This window comes from Crinia signifera, chromosome 5 (assembly GCF_055691185.1).
Source record: "Crinia signifera chromosome 5, ASM5569118v1, whole genome shotgun sequence".
Lineage (NCBI taxonomy): Eukaryota > Metazoa > Chordata > Amphibia > Anura > Myobatrachidae > Crinia > Crinia signifera.
In genome coordinates this window covers 246,682,870-246,705,094 of record NC_139221.1, presented here as the reverse complement: position 1 = coordinate 246,705,094, position 22,225 = coordinate 246,682,870, and the positions used below count along the sequence as shown (strand labels likewise).

At 46.1% G+C, this 22,225-nt stretch overlaps 1 protein-coding gene across 1 annotated transcript in view; it reads left to right on the top strand.

Moving 5' to 3' along the window:
* The first annotated feature begins 2,936 nt into the window (after positions 1-2,936).
* Positions 2,937-22,225, top strand: part of PLCL2 (phospholipase C like 2) — a 190,314-nt gene continuing 171,025 nt past the window's right edge. Inside the window, exons 1-2 of the mRNA XM_083188785.1 lie at positions 2,937-3,072; positions 4,780-5,260. Of these exons, the coding sequence (XP_083044911.1) occupies positions 4,967-5,260 (294 nt within the window). The 5' untranslated portion in view covers positions 2,937-3,072; positions 4,780-4,966. The remainder of the gene's footprint in view (positions 3,073-4,779; positions 5,261-22,225) is intronic.

Here is a 22,225-nt window from a genome sequence, read left to right as displayed (position 1 = left end):
TTAAATAATGTTACTGTATGTAATTTTTAGTATAAATTGTATACTATTTAGCACTTTATTCTAGTTTACATAGTTAGAATGTATCCAGCAGTAAATAGCCGGACACAGGTCTCAAACTATTGGCCGACTAGAACCACGTGACCAACACAGGTGTGCAATAAAAGCAGACCCCTGTGAACATGGCGGCAGATCTTGAAAAAGGATATCGTTAAATATCCAAAACGCGTTGATCAAGCCGCTCACCCCGCTCACCCCACTTGGCAGGAGCAGTGGAACGGATCTGCGCGGCACCACAAGCAACCTCTGGACCCCCTACCTCCGACTCGGTTTGTCTGCAGCTAACCGCACAGTAAGGAGGAAGCCGCCGATCATCCGTCCACCTGCACCGTCGCTATCTGGATTTTTTTGTCTTTGTGTTTGTCCATGTTGGACGCTGTGAATCTATGAACCTGTGAATAAATATACCTTGTTACCTGTTCCTGGACGTCCGCAGTGATCTGACTAAGCAAAGATACCTTGATGTGCACGCGAGATTGAATTTTCATGTAAGTCAACTCCATGTCGTTTGTTCTGCATGTCGACTTCTCTGCTTGTATGAGGGATATGCAAAGAAACTGCTACAGGCACACCTGAGTGAATTTAATTGTGAGTTTATTACCTACTAGCATCAGGAAGAATTTATTGCGGAGAATAGAAACAAACTCCAAGAAAGATAACCTTTATTGAGTATCTGCTACAGCGCTGGTCACTTGTTCCTTCTTTTGTCTGTATATTGTATTGGGGTTTTTGCGTAAACCCACTACAAGAGACCAGCTGCTACCCATTATTCAGCGCTGGGTACACACATACTTTTCTTTTCCACTGTATGAGATGTGGCCTCATTAATGGACGGTTGTATCGGCAGATGTCTCCGGTGAAGAGGAACTCCACAGCATTCGCTATAACAAATACTCCACAATCAAATGAGTATGGGTCCTGTTTCTCCACATCCAGGAGTTTGATGTTTTTCAGGATGTCCTTTGGAACGACAGCCCCATAGAGATCTTTCAGTTGTCTGCTAGCCATGGGGGTAAGCCGCCATGTAGCACTGTCTGCAACTTCTATCCGTCCATTCCGAAAATGTCCATAACATGTAACTCCCATAGGGCAGGATGTTGTACCATCCGCTGCCCATTATCGCCGGGCATCGCATTAATAATAACGGCATATGCTCTAACATATGCGGTTATTAACGCAAGGGACAGCTTTTGTGATAAGAGCTGTCCCTTGCGATGCGGTGCTGGACTTCTGGGTCTGTGACCTGGGAGTCCATCTGCGCATGCGCAGAGCACCGGATCCTGCCGCAGGGCATGCTGGGAGGGATAAGTGACGGATCCCTCACACAGCGCTGCGGTAAGAAGTCCATAGGCCTCTGCAGGAAATTGCCAGCTTTTGCTGGCGATTCCCTCCGGAGCGGTGACACTGCGGAGGGGGGTTAGAGCATACAGAAATGCGGTAAAAATCCTGATAACGGGGTTTTTACCGCATTTCTGTGTTAGAGAATTGCCCCCATAGCGAACAGTGGGGCAGATGTATTAAGCCTGGTGAAGAGATAAAGTGGAGAAAAAGTGGAAGGAGATAACGCACAAGCCAATCAACTGTGTTTGAAAAATGGCAGTTGGGAGTTGATTGGCTGGTGCGTTATCTTTTTCCAATTTATCTCTTCCCCAAGCTTAATATATCTCCCCCAATTTGCCTAATTCAGCTTCGGTTTTTCTAAAATAGCAAAACTGAAACTCATGCTGGAGGGCTGCCCAGAACGTAAACTCCTGCCTGCATAACATTTTAATTGCAAATGCATCACAGAATTATGTTTTAAGTCACAGCGGCTGGATGCGACATCACACAGGCCCTTATTCTGGTTGGTGCGGTAATATCCGCGTGGGTTCGTGCCGCCGATGTTTTGTGTCTGCGCATGTGCAGAGGCGTCTCTGCGCATGTGCGAGCGGGGCGTACGGCCAAATCCCGCATGAAATGTGAACACTCCGAACAGGGGGTGGAGAGGGGCGTGAAGGGTTATTTGGGCTCATTATCATATGCATACGCCCCGCGTTTCATGGGCGTTCCCATGCAAACGCTGGGCGTACGTATGGTAATGCGGCCGTGACGCACGTGTAGGGGGCGGACATATGACATCGCCTGATGTCAGCTGCCCGCTCAGATCCCTGCTTTTGCACGGAAAAATGTCCGTGTGGTCTGAGGTTGCGGGAGCTGGTGGACCACTCGGTCCTGCATTCGATGGTCTGCGACCATCGAATGATGGGGGAGGTTCCCTGAGATGGAGGAGGCGTATTCCGTGAAAAATACACGTGCGGTCCGTTCGGCCAGCTTCTTACCGCGTACGGACGGAGTTGGCTATCCGTATGGAAGGCGGGGTTTCGCACGCACGGTCCTGGCCGCATATTCGGATCCGGCCGCACCGATCAGAATAAGGCCCACAGTCACCCTGGAAATGGTCCTTACCCCCAAACCCTGCGTCGCCCTTCTGTGAGGCTTACCAAATTAGCCCCTATGAGCAGAAGCAAAAACTTTCAGTGTCCTACCACTACTTTCTGATTTATTCTTTTTTTTTACTTTCCTGACATGAAGAAATCATTTTGGTGTAGTGTGCTCGGCAGACACTGAGGTGAGTGTGCCACAGCTCACAGCCTTGTGTCACATCATCTCTGTCTGGGTGCAGTGAGTGGGGCTGTGATACCAGCAGCAGTGAGGAGGGCAGCACAATGGGGATCATAATGGGTGTGTGATGCTGACGCCCGACGCCCGCTCTCCTGCTGCGCTCCCACCCGCCCGGTATAGCAAGTCTGCGGCCGCAGGTGGGCGTGTCATAGAACTGACAGGTGGGAGGGCCAATGCTGGGGAAAGGCAGCTCACGGGTTAGTTTGGTGGCCAATAAACGGCGAGCTTACAGATTGATTGACAGGGGAAGCCCCACCCCCCGCGGGTGTTGTGGTGTCACCCCGGCAGTGCAGAGCCAGCTGAGGGTGCCGGTTCTAGCGGCTGCCGCTCCCGCCGGGGAGTCCGGGGATCAGGGTAAGTTGAATGCAGCAGTGGGAGTGGGAAGCGCTGTGCATTGCACATATGCATCGCATGCGAGTCATACATGTATCCTCATCAGCGAGCTGGTACATGCATAGAGACGTGTAACTCTACTTGTGTGTGCATGCTGAGTGTCTGTGTACACACCCTTACACACACACACAAATGCAAATGTGTGCATGTATGCTCTATCATAGCTAGTGTGTATGTGTGTGTGTATCTGCATGCATCCATCCATGTATTTCTATGAATGCACAATGTCAGGATCATACATGTACTGCTGTTGTGTGATGTAATAACCTGGGCTCTGATGACAGAAAGTGACCTGACTGCAGTTGCTGGCAGCATATGGTGTGCATACATCTCTGGGCACTGCACCCCTTGGCAGGAACACACATCTCAGGGCATTGCACCCCTTTCAGTAGCACACGTCTCAGGGCACTGTCTGCACGCCTTGGCAGTAGCACACATATCAGGGCACTGCATCCCTTGGCAGGATCACTGCACCCCTTGCAGTAGAATACATCTCAGGTCACTGCACACTTTGTCAGCATGGCAGTAGGACACATCTCAGGGCACAGTACACCTTGGCAGCATGGCAGTAGGACACATTTCAGGGCACTGTACACCCTGGCAGTATGGCACATTTCAGGGCACTGTACACCCTGGCAGTAGGACACATTTCAGGGCACTGTACACCCTGGCAGTATGGCAGTAGCACACATCTCAGGGCACTGTACACCCTTGCAGGCAGCATGGCAGTAGCACACATCTCAGGGCACTGTACACCCTGGCAGTATGACAGTAGCACACATATCAAGGCATTACCTGGCAGGCAGCATGGCAGTAGCACACATCTCAGGGCACTGTATACCCTTGCAGGCAGCATGGCAGTAGCACACCTCTCAGGGCACTGTACACCCTGGCAGTATGGCAGTAGCGCACATCTCAGGGCACTGTACACCCTAGCAGTATGGCAGTAGCGCACATCTCAGGGCACTGTACACCCTAGCAGTATGGCAGTAGCACACCTCTCAGGGCACTACCTGGCAAGCAGCATGGCAGTAGCACACATCTCAGGGCACTGTATACCCTGGCAGGCAGCATGGCAGTAGCACACAAAGCCACAGCTGTCACATTAAGGACTGCTATAGCAAAGTGACCGGCAATAGAAGGGGAGACGCCTGGATGTGCTATGTACATGTGTGATAAAGGCTTTGTGCTGTGTGTGTGTGTCTTGCTTAGTACAGAGGATGAGCCCTGGGGCTTTCTTCTTCTCCTCCTCCTTCTCCTTCTCCTCCTCCTCCTCAGGAGAGCTTAGTGTGCATGTGTGTGTATGTGACAGCTGGGGCACACTGAGGATGTGAGATTGCACGCACATTCTCACACTGACTCCCATGCCATGATGTGTCTATTTGTCAGATCCGTGTGCAGGAGCACACGCCATTCTTCAAGACATTACCTATATCATTATGCAATGCATTCAGCTAAGCAGGAAAGGCATGTGACTCTTACATACAAGACATTCAATAGTCCAGGCTTTTGTTTTCACTGTATTGCATGTTTTAGTATGTGTAATATTTTAACCATTCTGTAATGTGTTAAGCATTGAACTTGCACATAAATAAGAATTATTGATTAGGCATGTCTGGTTATGTTTTTTTTTTCTCTCATAATTAACTTTGTTTTTAATTATTTCAGGTAACTAATGTTGAGGATTGAATTTATTTTTTCTTCAATTTTTTCGTTGACAATACAACTGGGGACTCAGGTGCCAGCATAAGGCGCTGGGCTGTGGCCTTTCTGTGATCAAATTGGTGTGAGCTGATTTTGCAGAGAAAAGGAAAGAAGTGGTCATTACAGAAAAGGCTCTGCTGCTGACAGCCTCATGGCAGAAACAGGTGGAGGAGGAGACGGGGCTGGCGAGGGCACTGGTAGTGTGCCCTTACCAGTGGATTCTGCAATTGCCAAGTTGACTTTAACCACTAGCAATGGCGATAGAGGAAGTGCAGAGAGTAATGGAGGAAAGTGCAGAATTGAGACTACTCCTAACACTGGTGTGTCTAATGGAGACTGTGCTCCTGTGGATTCCAAAGATGATTCTGGATCTGTTCAACCTGAGAGCCCAGGAATTGACAAAGGGGACAAGCAAGGATTGCCTCGCAGGAGCAGTATTATCAAGGTGAGAGGACCTGCTGTCATATCATTGGTTACTTCTCACACATCTGTCATAGCAGCTGCCAATGAGCATGCACAAGTAGACTTTCACTCAGTGTGACGAAACAGTGCAGTTTATACATAGGATGATGTTACTAATGATACTATGTTGCGGCTTATCGTATTGGTCATTGATTTGTACAAACTGTGTGCCTAATCTTTATCCGAAGATTTCTAATACTGGCCACTCGCACAGACGTGTCTAGATACCATGTTCATTTGCCATTGTGTTGTGGTTTATATGCCTAAAGAGCACATGTTGTGTGTGTGTACAATGCAGATATTGACCTATTGTGGCCTTATCAATAATATTCCTAAGAATTCAGCTCTGCAATTCCCTGGTATCCAGTGACATCACTGTGGCACTAGTTGGTGTAGGTAAATGCTTCTTATTTATTATATATTTCTTTATTAACAATTATTTATATAGCGCACACATATTCCGCAGCACTTTACAGAGAATATTTGAACACTCACATCCGTCCCTGGCCCAGTGGAGCTTACAATCTATATTCCCTACCACATGTACATGCGCGCACACACAGACATTCTAGGGTTACTTTGTTGGAAAACAATTAACCTACAGGTATATTTTGGGATTGTGGGAGGAAACCGGAGTACCCAGAGGAAACCCACGCAAGCACGAGGAGAATATACAAACTGTGCACAGTTAGGGCCATGGTGGGAATTGAACTCATGACCTCATAGCTGTGAGGCATCAGCATGGTATAGTTAGTAGGCACTGGGCACGTTATAGTTCTCACCTGTGGAAGAGCCCCGCAGTGATGCCATTGCAGTGTTTCTCATTTTGAAAGCCTCCTGTATCTAGTAACCGTGGCAATTCTGTGGACGCCACAGGCTTCATATTCAGGCTTTGGACCGTGGTTCCAAAAAAAGAAAGGAGAAGTAAATTTGCAGTGCTGAGCTTACATGACATTTGTGCCACAGTGTGCCCCAGAGCCTCTGTATTTATGCCACCTCAATCGCTACAGTACAGTATGTCACTGGTGGAACTTTTAGATTTCACAAGGCATTATTTCATAATGTGCTCACAGGTTACGTGGTCGAGTATTGGTCCCGCCCACAACATGGCTACCTTGACTATGGGCGAGATGTATCAAATGGAAAATGCGGTAAACCCCCGGTTTTACCGCATTTTCCAATGTATCAAAAATGATACCGCAGTGTAGGGTATCGCCACCTTTGGGTGGCGATTACCCTATAGAAGCCTATGGGCTTCTTTTCGCAGCCCGCCGATGTAAACCTGCCGCCTCGCCGACCCCCCCCCCCTCTCGCTTACCTTCCTGAAGGACCCTGGAAGGTAAACCCCTCCTCCCCCTAGTGACGCAGCCGGACGTCCTTCCGGCTGCAGGGGGGGGGGGGGGGGGATGCGCCGGGGACAGCTTGCTTAGCTGTCCCCGGCGTGAGGGATGCAGGAGCCGGCTGGGAGGTGACGGAGACCCCCCGCACACCACATTCCAGGTATGGCGGGGGGCCTCCGTCACTGCATCGCGATGCCAGCCGCATATGTTAGTACATATGCGGCGGCATCTCGGCGGGGGGGGTGCAAAGGGCGGCGATGTATTTTAATACATCTCGCCCTATGGGCGGGATGTATTAAAATACATCGCCGCCCTTCGCCACCCCCCCGCTGTGATGCCAGCGCATATGTACTAACATATGCGACTGGCATCGCGGTACGGTGACGGAGGCCACCCGCGATACCTGTACTCTGGTGTGCGGGGGTCTCCGTCACCTCCCTGCCGCCACGCTCTCCCCTCACGCCAGGGACAGCTATGCATGCTGTCCCCGGCGCTTCCTCCTCCCTCCCTGCAGCCGGAAGGACGTCCGGCTGCATCACTAGGGGGAGGAGGGGTTTACCTTCCAGGGTCCAGGAGGACCCTTCAGGAAGGTAAGCAAGAGGGGGGGTCGGCGAGGCTGCGGGTTTGCGTCGGCGGGCGGCGAAAAGAAGCCCATAGGCTTCTATAGGGTATCGCCTACACTGCGGTATCATTTTTGATACATTGGAAAATGCGGTAAAACCGGGGTTTTACCGCATTTTCCATTTGATACATCTCGCCCCAAGTATGAGTTATGTGCACACATTACTGGAATCATTCATTTTCTTTATTTCACCATAGGAAATGTAGCCATGTGATGTTAGTCCATGTCTTTCCTCCCCATTGATTCTGTTTGTGAAAGTTGTTCAGTGTGCATAAGCTGTTTTTAGTACATTGGAATGGCTGCGAGCTGTAGTTGTTTTCTGTTTTCTCAGAAGAGGAACTAAGAATTGAGGCTTGTGTCTACAAGTCTGTATGCCTTTAAGGTCCTTTATTTAATCGTGGTTTCACCATGACGAGTAATTGTCCAACTATTCTTGGAATAAGCAGAAAAGTACTTTTAGCACTGTGCTGTAGCTGCATTTCCTCTACTTTTGCCATGAACAGACTATCTGCATGAAATGAGTACATGTGAGAATGGGGAGGTTTATGCAAACATTGGTGGACATGAACAGACCCACCCAATGCAACTTTACAGACCTGTGTCAGATATGGCTAGAATATGGATGGAGATGTGACATTACTGTGACTGCTAACAATCGCAGAACGCAATGCAGACAGATGACATTTAATAACTGTATAGTGTAGATAATAAGTACCTGGAGTATCTGAATATGAAGGACTGCGCCAGGCATGCAATCCACACTTAAGAAGAGTTACTGCTGATAAATGCAGCAAGTTCACATCTGTCTCTGAGTAAGACCACTGTGTGGGGGTCTTTTCCTGTTACCCGGTACTGAAGCTGTATGACTTTGTAGCGGGCATCTTGCATAACAGAAGTCAAAAACACATTAATAGGTAATGCTGAGTGATTCCGACATTCACAGCGATTAGGAAGAGATTATAATATACACATCCTTTCTCATTACCCTTGGTAACTTGAATCCTACGCTAACATACACATCGTTACATATAACATATACATGTACATTTAACCGACACATCTTTACATATAACATATACATCTTTTCTTCTCTCTGCCAGCCTTTGCTGCATCTGTTTTCCACTACAGCCTAGTTGTACACAAGAAGAGAAGAGCAAGGAACTTATCAGAGCTTTGGCTATCCGCTGTTCTGTTTATGTAGTTCTCTATTTGACAATATATACATAGAGAAGAAAATGCTTGGTTGGTTCTTCTTGTAAGCTTGTGTAACCTACACTTTCCCTCGACTTTTTCTTCTGGATCAAAAGACCGACATTCACAACTAGCGCAATAGTCATTGCTGTGTGAATTTAGGTACTGTGTATTATCAAGGAATTGTTATTACCCGCTGCCATTCATTTTAATACTGGAAGACTGCATATAAATGGGAATGAAACTGCCGGTGTCTGGTAGTGTTTTGGTTCTGGTCCCTTTTTGGAATGCATCTTGTTTTAGCCCTTGGTAGACAAATTGGCCAAGCCTTTAGTGAGCTCCAGATGTCAGCCACAAATGATTGTCATGAACGTTTGCATTTAGTTGCCTGCGTTTTCACTGGCATTAAACACAAATACACCGTCATAGGGTTCTTGTTCTAAGATCATCACTATAATACTGTACGTGTTCTTAGTTTGTGCTGAATAAACATGCCTGCTCACCTGATTTGTTCGGCATTTCCCACTTATTTTTGATTGCAGTAATTTAGACTTAATCAATTAAATGGACTTTAAGACATTTTAGACCTCAGTTACCACGGTCATTGCAGTACAAATGTGGTACAAGCAGAAGTCGAATGTTAGGACTTTTTAAATGTTTGCCTGTTATGTTTTTGACTCGAAGGGTGGATTGGCAATAAGGACTTCCGGTGGGCTGACGCGGCTGTCTGTGGCCAGGAGGGGTTAGAGGGTAACAGATCGGTTGTGTCGGTGTGTTAGGGTTTAGAGGGTGGCATGCTGGTATTTGTGTGTAGAAGGTGTCAGGCTGGCAATATGGGCATGTAAGGGGAGGGACACTTTTTTTGGACGTTATTCCAGGGCCACTTTAAATTCCCAATTGCCCATGACACCAGGAAAAGGCATTGTAGTGGAATTAGTATAAAGAGATAGACACAACTGTGTCCAGCTCAGAATCAGGCCCTATGAGGAGGGATCCTGCCCCTTAAACAGATCCCACCCTCTCAAAAGACCCCACCTCTATGAAGGCTGCTTCCAGAAATTTCTCAATCCAATTTTTCATCCCAGTTAGACTCTATTATTTTGCAAGCATATAAGAATGACCATGTATTATGTTTGCTTGAACATAACAAAAGTCAAACATTGCTAAACCTTGTTAGCTATTGTGAATTCTTAAATTTTTGCCTTTTGTTTCTGGATCAAATCATGAGACAATGCAAGAGGAGCAAATACATATATTATTTTTGCATGCAAGGTAAATACTGGCTGCTTTTGCATGTAGTTTACAAATGTTGGATAGGTAGACTTTCACGCGGCAATTAGGATTTCAGTTTGAAAATACCCCTTGCACATGTACAGCTATCTGCACACTTTACATCTGCCCCTCCGTCCTCCAGTGTATCATAGTTTTACCAAGGTGCACAGGGGTAGATTTATCAATGAGTGATAGTCTTTTATCACTCATTGGTGCTACAGCCAATCAGCTCCTGCCATTTTTTAAGCACTTGTTAGACCCTGATTGTCTGGAGCTCAATTTATTATTTGTAAAGAGTGACAACAAGAATATCACTTGTTGATAAATCCACCCCACAGTAAAGCTGTGTACACACGGGGGCAATAGGGGCTGAAATCGCTGGAAATATGGTCGCAGGTGACATATTGCCAGTGATGGGAGTGTGCCCCGGCGATAAATCGCCGGGTGCGCGCTCCCGTTTTCAGCCCCATTCTAATCGCTGGTCGCAGGCGCTTGCTCCTGTGACCAGCTGATTACCTCTGCGGCTCCCCTGGCAGAGGTTCCTTTTCATCAGCGACCAGAGATGGTCGCTGATGAAAAGGAGACACTGGGCAATATATTGCTCAACAATGTATTGCTAGCAATATATTGCTCAGCAATATATCTCCCCCCGTGTGTACGGGGCTTTACTTGCTAATTTCTTTGGTCCCAACCAGTGGCTTCTCCAGAGGTGGGCTGCAGCCCAGTCCAAAATTCAAATAGGGGAGCCAAACCAACTGCCATCCCAAACTGGTTCACTGGCAGTGGGTGTGGCTCATCTGTTTGAATTTTAAACTGTGATGCAGCCCCACTGCAGGAATCGCCACTGCTCTCAACTCCGAATCACCACCAATGTAGGGTTTTGTATAATACAGAGCTACATATTGGCAACAGCCATTACTGTAATGTAGTAACTTGCTATTTCCCACATTGGATGCTAGTTTTTACAGTACGTGGCTGTATAGAAGTACAGTGGCTAATCACATTGAACACTATATTTAGCAGTGGACATGCAAACTATAATGTTTGGCCCTATGTGTATCACAGATCTCTTCCATTTTGGCAGGACAATGTTTCACATTTGAAATATTAAAGATAGAGTATTACAGCGTACCACAGAAATGTAGCACAGCCACAGTAAACTAAAAATAATGAAACCTGCCTAAGCTAAATGAGGTTTGGAGTCGGGTTTATGAAGTAGACTGCCAACAACCTGTCATAGCATAAAGCAGGAAACAAACTGTGCACATTGTGGAATGCATGCCTTGTTGTCTCCTGATGAAGTCCAAACTAGTGTGTCCATTTAAAAGTAAAAATTGTATCCCAATGAAGCTGGTAACTGGCATCGATTTAGCGCTTTCACTCGTTACTCTAAATAAAAATCGGCACAAAAAATAGCTTTGTTTTTCTTTTCCATATGTTCCTGGATCCAGCGCTGGTCTGGCTGCTTCACAGCCGGCTCCCCCCGCACTGACAGGCAGTGGGGAGAACCGGCTTTCTCCGTTGCCTCTAACAGCTTCTGTAGCGCTGTCCCAGTGCTACAGAGGCTGAGAGCACGATTGGCTGAGCTATGCGTCTCCATGGAGACGCATAGCTCAGCCAATCAGGACTGAGCTATGCGTCTCCATGGAGACGTATCGGCCAATTGCGCTCTCAGCCTCTGTAGCGCTGGAACAGCGCTACAGAAGCTGTTAGAGGCAACGGAGAAAGCCGGTTCTCCCCGCTGCCTGTCAGTGCGGGGGGAGCCGGCTGTGAAGCAGCCAGACCAGCGCTGGATCCAGGAATGGTAAGTAACGCTGGTGTAAAAGTGAGGTGTGTGTGTGTGTAATAAACTTTTACTTCTCTCTGTGTGTGTTTTTTATAAACATTCTTTTTACAGGTGGACTACAAGTCCCAGCAGGCCCATTAATGCCCCGCATGCTGGGACTTGTGGTTCTCCAAGTCCCAGCATGCGGGGGAGGTCTGCTGGCACTTGTAGTTCTCCGGTATAAAGCAATGTAACGTATGATCGATTTAACCCTATCAGGCCGGCGTCCACTGGCCACGGACGCCGGTGACAGCCCCGGGCTTCAGCCCTGGACGGGTGAAGCCTGGGGGGGGGGACCCCTTTATTGGGGGGGTCCCCACTCCTCCAGGTACCCCGTCCAAGGCTGACCAGCCACGGTGCTCATGTTTTGGCCGGGGAACCTTGTATAAAAAGTGTCCCCCGGCTGTGGCATGACACCATGGGCTGTTGGAGCCCGGTGCTGGTTTCGAAATATGGGGGACCCCCAGATTTTTTGTCCCCCGTATTTTTGGAACCAGGACCGGTCCAAGAGTCCGGGGCTGGTTTCAGAAATACGGGGGACCCCTATGCTTTTTGTCCCCCCGTATTTTTGGAACCAGGTCCGGCTCAATGAGTCCGGGGCTGGTTATGCTTAGGAGGGGGGACCCTACGCCGTTTTTTTTTTATAAAAACACTTTTACACATTTTTATTAACAGGACCATGCACAGATCTCAATGATCTGTGCATGGTTCTGTCAAATTCGCCTGTCAGAACCTGGTCTATTTTTTTTGCGATTTTTGGTAACATTTACCAAAAATCGCACCCTATTACATTTGCGAGTTGTATACTTTATAATGGGAAAACATCTGGATGCGAATTGAAATGTGACTAAAAATCGCACTTCTAAAAGTGCGATTTTCAACCTATTAAATGTGCGATTTTTGGAAAATGTGCGATTTCGGCTGTTTTTGACCCAAAATCGCACATGTCCAAAAATCACACCCTATTACATTTCGCCCATGGTTTTTTTGTCTTATCCAATGACCATCAAGACTGACCCCCAGCCCTTTCTCTTTAAAAGGAACAACACTGTGATCCCTGGTCAGAGATGTGATCTTACAGAGCGTATGCCTGGGATCCTGGGGAGAGAACATGGTCAATCGCATCTATGCATCTGTCACAGTAATTGATATTCATATATGTGTGACTGTTGCATTGTAATAGCTGTGCCTGTGTTATTACATCTCTGTAATGTAAACTTTGTATACCCTATATTGTATTGTGGAGACTGTTTCCTTTAAGCGTTTGTTATCCTTTGTGAACCATTGTCCATTAAGGACTACAATATACTAGGACACGGGATTAGATCCGTGATCCCACCATAACCAATTGTGCGTATCAATTCCTTTATTAGTATATAGCGTATGAGATGCTGTAAAAAGGTTTTCTTATTCTCAGTAAGCATAAGGTAAAAACTGTTAAGACACATTACAATGGTTTGTGGCTGCATCTATTCATATGTAAATGTTTTACAACCTTTCATATTGTCAGTGAAAGAAGATGTCTTAGACAGAGCTCCACTGCTGTAAATTAAATGATGGCATGGCGGTTGCTAAGGATAACGACTGATCGGTTGCAAGGTAACGGAAACCGAGTAACTGCCTTTATGTCCACTGGTTTATGAAATAATAGACTTTCATAACCGGAATGTTGCTCCCTTAGGGTTCATATTCTGGCTTTGATCTGTGGTACATTGTGCTGTATTCTATGCAAATTAAGTATTTTATTACTACTATTATCATTATCATTTCCATTGGAGCTGCACTGAATGTAGCTGTGAGCCATGCAAGAGAATGCACCCAATTGAGTGGCTCTGAAGCAGGGGCATCATTATGGCAGGTAATTACCCGTTTTGGGGTGATTGCTACAGCACATGGCTCCACACATTTTTACCTACAATTTAACAGTAGCTCAACATCTCTTAAGGCCCATACACACTGGGCAATTTTGAGGTGAAAGCACTGAGCTCACTTTCGTCATTTGTTCTGCTTTCAGCTCAAAAGCCGCCCAGTGTGTACGGGCCAACGGTGAGCACTGATGCGCGCTCCCGTGTGAATGCCGGCCGCTGCTTCTCATGTGCTGGTGTTACAAGCAGATGGGCAACGGGGTGGACGGTTTTACACACCACGTCCTGCTATGTAAAATTCCCCAGAAGGGCGAAAATCACTCAGTGTGTATGGACCTTAACTGTTCTCTATGGTGACAAGGTAAAACTAGCGATATTACAGATTACCATGTGCCATTCTAGGAGCGACCCCTTTATCTCTGTACCATGAAACTGAATTTGCCATTTACCTGTTTCCTCTTGTCATGAGCTGGAACTCTCCTACTACTGTAACAAAACCTAAATAGCCATTCCAGGAGCAGCTTCTAGCCCAGGGGATAATATGACCATGTTTATCGTGTGCAAGCATCTCTGATGTCTGCGGAGATAATAAGCCTGTTCACTTCATTTCTATTGGTGCAAGATGCAGATATTAGAATGATGCGGGCCCCTTTTCATGAGCAAGAAAGTGTGTGTGTGTGTGTGTGTGTGTGTATTTTCTTTTCTCATCGGCACATTTTTCAATGAGCTAGTTAAATCTCTTACTAACCAGTTATGTGGGTCGTACATTAGCCAAGCTGTTCTTCAATTCCCCCAAACTCTGATCATCAATAAAATGCCAATTAGCTGACATCGATAATTGCCAGTCCATTAAGGAATCTTCAAAATTCAGTTTGTTAAAACCCCAAATGTTCCAATTCCAGTTATTTGTTGTTCGGAATCTGCAAATCGAGGATTTCCAACATGTTGGATTTTCCCAGTCTCCCGACCCAGACATCAGGAGGGCAAATAATTGCCCCTATTGTCCACTGATTGGGCCTGGTCATTGTCCAATACACAACTACACTTTAGAAATATATCTGATTAAAAAAAGCATATAAACGTTTACATTAATTATGTGTGACCGCTATATCGTTTTTTTTAATCCCTTTTAATTACATGACTGTATGTGGATTGCCATTTTCCCTATGATAATCAAGAGTAATCGTGGGTTAGCGAGCAGTCCGTGCAATGGCAGATTGTGCTTGCTGACTGCTAAGAAGCATCCAGTGACCTCATCAGCTGCCAGCCTTAGTACATCACTCTGAATGATCACATGAGATCACTCTCCTAGGAACATCTGCCCAAACCACATCTCCTTTAATTAACACTCCACCACCTCTGCTGAAAGAGCATTATGTTAGTAAAGCAGCCAATTAATACTTGCCAGTGTTTTTCTTGAAATATTCCTTCCTGAACTTGGTTACTAGTCCTATTAATATCTGAATGTTTTTATCACAGCAGAACATCCAGCAGAGATACTGTCACCAGTCTTCCCTACAGGTGTACTTTGTAATGTTCCTCCAAATGGGGACAAGCCCACTTTCCCGCTGGGAAGTTTCCCATCTCTACTAGTTGTTGATGTAGAGTTTTAAATACAAGGTAGAATGCTTCAAGAGAGATATTAATTACCATATTGGCATGTGCCCAAGATCTCTTCTGTTTCTCAGCTGTTATTGTATTGTGTAAATAAAGATCATGTAAACACATCTTGTACTTGTTTCCATACAGTACAGTCAGCGCTGAATGTGGTGCTTTCATTTGTTTTACAATGAAACTTGATATATTAATCATAGAGTCTGATGTGCATAACAATATGGCTGTAGAAGGTACCTTTTCCTCCAATTTGCAGGTTGGGGATAAATGTAGAAGCGCCAACGCAGCGTCAATTAGTATGCTGAGCAACCGTTAAGGCATGGATGTTAAGAGACATTGGGGGGAATTAGCTTCCCTGAGCACAATGCAAAGCACCATTCCGGATCAGCACTTTGCGCTCCCCGACATTGCAAGTTTTCCCTCATACATCATAAAGTAAGAGTGATGTACGCCAACGCTGCCATCTTTGGCTTATGTGTGCACACCCAGGCATTGTGGCAATGTCAAGCACCAAATTGTGCACAGCTGAATTCTCCCATTCAGTCCACTAGTGTCTGGAATGGTGCATTGTAAAAGCGGTGTCCTTCCATTGTAAAAGCCTGTGCTGCCTGGCACCCGGGGAGCCCACCTCCCCCCGACATACGCTCTGGGGCAGGCAGAGAGACTTCCATCTCCCTGCCTGCCACCGTCCTCAGGCTCCCTGCGGCGTTTGCCGCAGGAGCTCATATTCGCCGGTCAGGGGCAGCGAGCCCCTGACTCGTTGAATACCGGAGCAGGCGAGGCTCCGGAACGTGGCGAATGTGCAGCGAATCCTAAACAGGATTCGCTGCACCTCGCCGGTATTCACATTGAATACCGCCCATTGTGGGAGAAAAAAAAAATACCAGAAAAAATTAAATATATATTTATATAGCACTTCTACAACCATAAAATCACACAAGGGCAGCAAATAATATTAGATTACACTTGCAGTACCGCACCCCCTTCCCTTTCCCTAGACACGCACACACACACATACACACACACACACACTGCTGCCTGAATCCCCTCGCTATGCTGCAAGCTCCTACACAGAGGAAATATCCTTCAATGGTTACTAACCATCAAAGGATTTTTCATCCTTTTTAGCTGGTGGTAGATTTCTGTCATATGGCTTCCATCACTCGCTATGCTTTGAGCACGGTGCCTATGCTCGGCACACTATTTTATGATCCCACCACGTCCTAGTGGATGGTAGGGCATGAAATACTGCCTGTCAACACATGTCGGCTCAAAAAACTGTGAAAAAACCCATGTCGACCTCGCAACCTGTCGACCTAATGCATTTGGCAACCTAAAACCATGTCGAACTTCTCTCATGTTGACCTAGACACCTGTCGACCTTGTTGCCTGTCGACCCAACGGTGTCGACCTAATGACTGTCGACCTGGATCGGGTGGAGAATACGACCGTATCCCATGCTGGATGACAACCCAATAGTCGCAATTCCGGCAGTTTAAATGTTTGACATTCGGATCCCGACTGACAGGAGCTACTTGCTCTTGTGGGGGACCGCAACTGTCATAGATGGAGAATAGAGCTGGTAGCGAGCACTGCAAGGGGCTTCATTGATCTCGCCCCCCTGTCGGAGTACTGACGGTTGGAATTCTAATGTGGGTATACTGATCAGTCTTGATGGGGCATTGTCATCCTGGAGGACACCCCACACTGTATACCATTTATTAGTGATTAGCATGAACTTTACATCTTAATGAAATTGACTGCACCAAGAGTATGGGCTTTTTTAATTTATGTGCGCAAATGCAAACACAACTGTATATTTCTAGGTTACGGAATTGCTGATCATAGCAAGTAAAGCTGCTGCACAGGAAAGAAGATAGACACTCACCGGAGCATCGCAAAGCCATCCGCAATGGTGTACTCCTAAGCAAAATTGAGGCACATTAACTCCTAGGGTTAGTTTATGGCTATGTACCCTGGCTGCAGCAGTAGAGATGTTGGTACGGTACTTATGAGTTATCTGGGCGCCCGATTTTTTGATTGTATGCCTTAAGTTAAGGCATACAATCAGATGCGATGCGATGCGATATCGCATCGCATCGCATCGCATGCGACCATCGGATGCGATGACCCGATTTTTCCATAGGAATCAATGTTAAAATGGACTGAGTCCATTTTAACATGGAATTCAATGGGAAAAGGGGTCCTTTTCATACCCCTACTATCCAAGTGGGCATGGAGTTGGATATAAACCTGTGGCGAGCGTAGCGAGCCACCGAGCCCGAAGCGTGGCGAGCGAAGCGAGCCCCGCGAGGGGACGGTATTCTGTGTCCCCTCGCGGGGCTCGCTACGCTCGCCACGCTTCGGGCTCGGTGGCTCGCTACGCTCGCCACAGGTTTATATCCAACTCCATGCCCACTTGGATAGTAGGGGTATGAAAAGGACCCCTTTTCCCATTGAATTCCATGTTAAAATGGACTCAGTCCATTTTAACATTGATTCCTATGGAAAAATCGGGGCATCGCATCGCATCGCATCCGATGGTCGCATGCGATGCGATGCGATGTGCCCGATCCGACCCGATTTAGAAATCGGGCGCCCAGTTAACTCACAAGTACCGTTGGTACTATGTTTCTCCACATGGGCGAGATGTACTAAGCCTTGAAAAGTGATGAAAAATGGAGAGTGATTAACCTCCAACCCATCAGCTCCTACCTGTTATTTTTCAAACACAGCCTGTGGCATGGCAGGTAGGTGCTGATTGGCTGGTTATTTATCACTCTCCATTTTATCACTTTTCAAGCTTAGTACATCTGGCCCCATACATGAAGGCAGATACACGCCTCTAAACGGGATATGGTCACTAGGTCGACAAGCATTCGGTCAACACCACTAGTGTCATTATGTCGACATAATCATTAGGTTGACTTGGGGAAGGTCGACCTGGGATTTTTCCCTTTTTTTTCGAGCCGACATGTGCCGGCAGGCAGTATTTCATGACCTACCATCCACTAGGGCATAGTGGGAGAATGAAATAGTGTGCCAAGCACAGGGAGGCACCGTGCCCGAAGGAAGGCGGTGCTACGTTTCAGTGTCGACTGTCGACTTTCGAGACAAAAAAAGGTGGAAAACCCCATGTCGACACTTTGACTGTCGACCTTCTTGCATGTCGACCTAATGCCCCTGTCGACCTTCTTGCATGTCGACCTAGTGGTACTGACCTAATGCTTGTTGACCTAGTTCATGTCTATTCTATGATCCATACCCCCTCTAAACTGCCCATGATGTCTGCGATATTGCTGCCACTCCCTTGTTAAATTCTGCAAACGGTCCCTTCCTGTCAGTCACGCTGGGTATAAAATGTCAGTGCAAGCACTGAGGTACCTTGGTGTGTACGCACTGTGACCTCCGTACATGTATAATCTGCTGATAATAGCTCTGCTGCAAAAACATTACAAACATGAATTAGGCCCTATCTCGGGCAAATGTGCACCACAATGTTATGGAACCATTCACTGTTGGAAGCCAGCACTGAGGGGTGTGGTGTTCTTTTAGTTGGCACAGCGTATACACACATGTCGGTTTGTGGAGAATAGGATGAATGATGATTCCTCTGACTATATCGCCACACTCCACTGCTTGGTCCATTGTTTGTGTTCTTTGCATCATTGAATTCCCAAATGTGCAGTGCCAGGTGAATTGTGCGGATATACTCTGCTACATGTTATCCTGCTGTGTGGGGATCTGGTCACAATAATTTGGATATATTCACAGGAAATTGCCTGTTTTGCAATTTCCCAGCCACTTGTTCTTCCTGTTTCACTTCAAGTTAATACATGGATACGATGATCCTGGCGTTTGTGACTCTGCCCACTGTTGTCCTTTCTATTTCATGCTGACCTCATTGTACATGAAACATTAGCAAGGAGAAATGTCTTGTCAATGAAATCCCCTTCCCAATATGCCCCACGATTCTGAAGTGACTGAGGTTTCCTCTTACAGTGCTACTAGCCGTAATTATATCCAAGAAGGCCAGGTCCTTATTCTTGTACATGACAATGGTGGCATGGTATTTGTATAAATAGGGGTCCATTTGTCAATGAGTAATAAATGGTGCTCCGGTCAATATGCTGCAAACTGTCCTTATTTAAAACACGTGACAGGGGCAGAACGCAGTACAGGTAGGAGCTGACTGAGCACCATTTATCATAATCAATGAGTTTTAGCATTCTTAAATGTAAAATTTTACTAAAGCGGTGATGTTGCCCCTAGCAACCCACAAGATTTTTGTCTATCTAAGATGCAATAGAGAAATGATAAACCAAATCTATTTTTTTTTTTCTTTTTAGACACTTTAGTAAATTTACTGCTTAAAGTGCAATCTGAGTTTTGGTATTCGGCTGGCTGACCGTGTCTAGATGCACAGTCAATAAGTCGACACCAAAATTTTGACATGCGCATGTGTGCTATTGACAAAAGATTGACACAATCAATAGGTCGACATGGCAATGGTCGATACGTGACGAGGTTACCTGAGTTTTTCACAGTTTTTTTTTAAATTTTGTTGCACTTTTTCATACCTTACCAACCACGTTGACTCCCGGTGGGAACGGTAAGTCCACGAAGCATGGCGAGTGAAGCGGTACACTAATTGGGGCTCCATGCGCTTAAGTGGCTACGTCAACACAAAAAAGGGAAAAACTCATGTTGACTTTTTGTTAGCCTTGTGCATGTCGACCTAATAACTGTTAGCCTAGATATTGTCTGTGAGCTATACCATACCCCTCTGCTTGTGTAGAAGCTTTGTATATTATATACTTGGTACTACATATATACTATGGGCCTGATTCTGGTTGACTCATAGAGTGTCAACCAGAATCCTCGCCACTGTATCCCCTGGCAACTATGTGAAGACATGTGTTATGTATACACATACCATTGCATGTGAACGCAGCAGGAGAAATCATTTGATAGTTTGTGACCCTGGAATGATTTCTCCTGTGCTCACAAATATAAGTCAGTGGGGACTGACTTATGTTTGCGGGTGCCAGGACGAAGACAGGGTGGGTGGCTGACGTCAACCCTGACACACTCCGCCCCGCCCACATTTCCATGGTAACGCCCAGCATTTTCATGGGGATGTCTATGAAATGCTGAGCATTCCCATGTCCCAGCACCGCAACGCCCCCTCCCTTCCCGCTGTGAACGGCCCAGCGACAATGTACTGTAAATTGACACAGCCCCTTGCAGTAGGGGTTTGCACATGTGCACGCGAACCCGAATTGGCCCCTATGTACTTACTGTATGTACTTACATTTTTTATGAAATATATCTGCACATCTAAACTATGTCCCAGTTGCATAACATGAAAACATTTAAGTGAGGCAATAGGTTTCCTGTGAAGTGTGCCCCGGGGCCTTCCTGCTGCTGTCTGTGCTTTTCAGGCAGCACCTGACTGGTTTACCTGGTTGGATACAACTCCTGTATTGTAATTTACTCTTACTCTGACTAATTGTTCTGTGTTCTTCATTCGAGGTGAGGTAATCTGCTGAATCGTTGTCAATGGAAAGCATTTAGATTGACTACAACTATCCTGGTGTAGTCCTGTCACGAACAGGTGCCTGTGTGTATCAGGTACAGCTCTGTGGGTCTTCCAGCACCCCTTTTGTGTTGCCACATATATTAACCATTTCTATACCTGCCTCTTTTCAGTCATTTGGAAGCAACTTTTAAGTCATTTTAAGCAGTCGTCTGGCTCCTATGCCTGTGTAACTATAGCTGTTCAATTTGCTTTGAAAATATAATGGGTGCGAAAAATGGGGTGGCTTTGCACTTTTTCTGAATTTTTAGTTCTGGACTGTTTAATTGGGCCTGTTTTTTTGGACATTAACTCATAGGGCAGTATTCAATGTGAATACTGGCGACGTGCAGCGAATCCTGTTTAGGATTCGCTGCACATTCGCCACTGCTCGCTGCGTTCCGGAGCCTTGCCGGCTCCGGTATTTAACGAGTCAGGGGCTCGCTGCCCCTGACCGGCGAATTTGAGCTCCTGCGGCGGACGCCGCAGGGAGCCTGAGGACGGTGGCAGGCAGGGAGATGGAAGTCTCCCTGCCTGCCCCAGAACGTTTGTGGGGGGGAGGTGGGCTCCCCGGGAGCCAGGCAGCACAGGCTGCCCCCCGGGGGTGCCAGCAGGGGACCGGGTATATTCACTACACCCGATCATGCATATGTAATGATCGGGTGAAGTGAATATATGAATATCTAATGAGCGGCTCGGCTCCGGCCCCCTGCTGGCTGGTCTGTGTAAAATATATTTTTTAAAATTAAATATATATTCATGTGCTTACAGCACATGAATAAAAATAGCATGCCCCTCCTCAGAATAAAATTCCAGATTTTTTTACACCAATTGTAAAAAACAAAACACTTTATTTTAAAAGTTCACCTTCCACTTCACCATAAAAAGATAGCGATTGCTACTCGGTGAATCATGGCGAAAAAAACCTTCAAATGTATTCGCCATCTGGTCATTGAATAGGGTGATTCACCGTTTTAGTCAGAAATTCGCCTTACAGCACAAAATCGCCATAAAAAACCTGGCGAATCAGCCTCATTGAATACCGCCCTATGGGTGAGATTTAATAGGATGAGAGATTCAGAAAGTGAGAGATTTGGGAAGAAATCTCCAGTTTTTTTAAAGCGGCAATCATTTACACTGCAAAACCAGTTTGATTTTGCAGTGTAAATGATTGCCGCTTTAAAAAAACTGGAGATTTCTTCCCAAATCTCTCACTTTCTGAATATCTCATCCTATTAAATCTCACCCTGTGTGTTAACAGTGCGTTTTTCACAAAATAAATCTACTTAATAGAGATTATTATTTATTCAGAACCTGCTGAGGTCCAGATAAAAAAATCCCTGTTAGCAGCTGCTTCCTGATAGCCCTGGGGATCTATTAGTCAGCGGTAAATTCCCCTCATAGTTTTTGCAACCACTGCTTCTGTTATGGTGTATTTATTTTTGGGTTTTCAATTACGATTTTCAGAAAGTTTGCATACAAGATACAAATCTCAAGCTGAAGAATAACCAATGAACAAACTACTAAAACATATTGTATATGAATATATATGTATGGCACACTTATTTACTCATTTGGAAAACAAGAAATAAATAACAATGAGCAATTGTAAAGCTGAATGCTTCCCATATTTAAGAATAT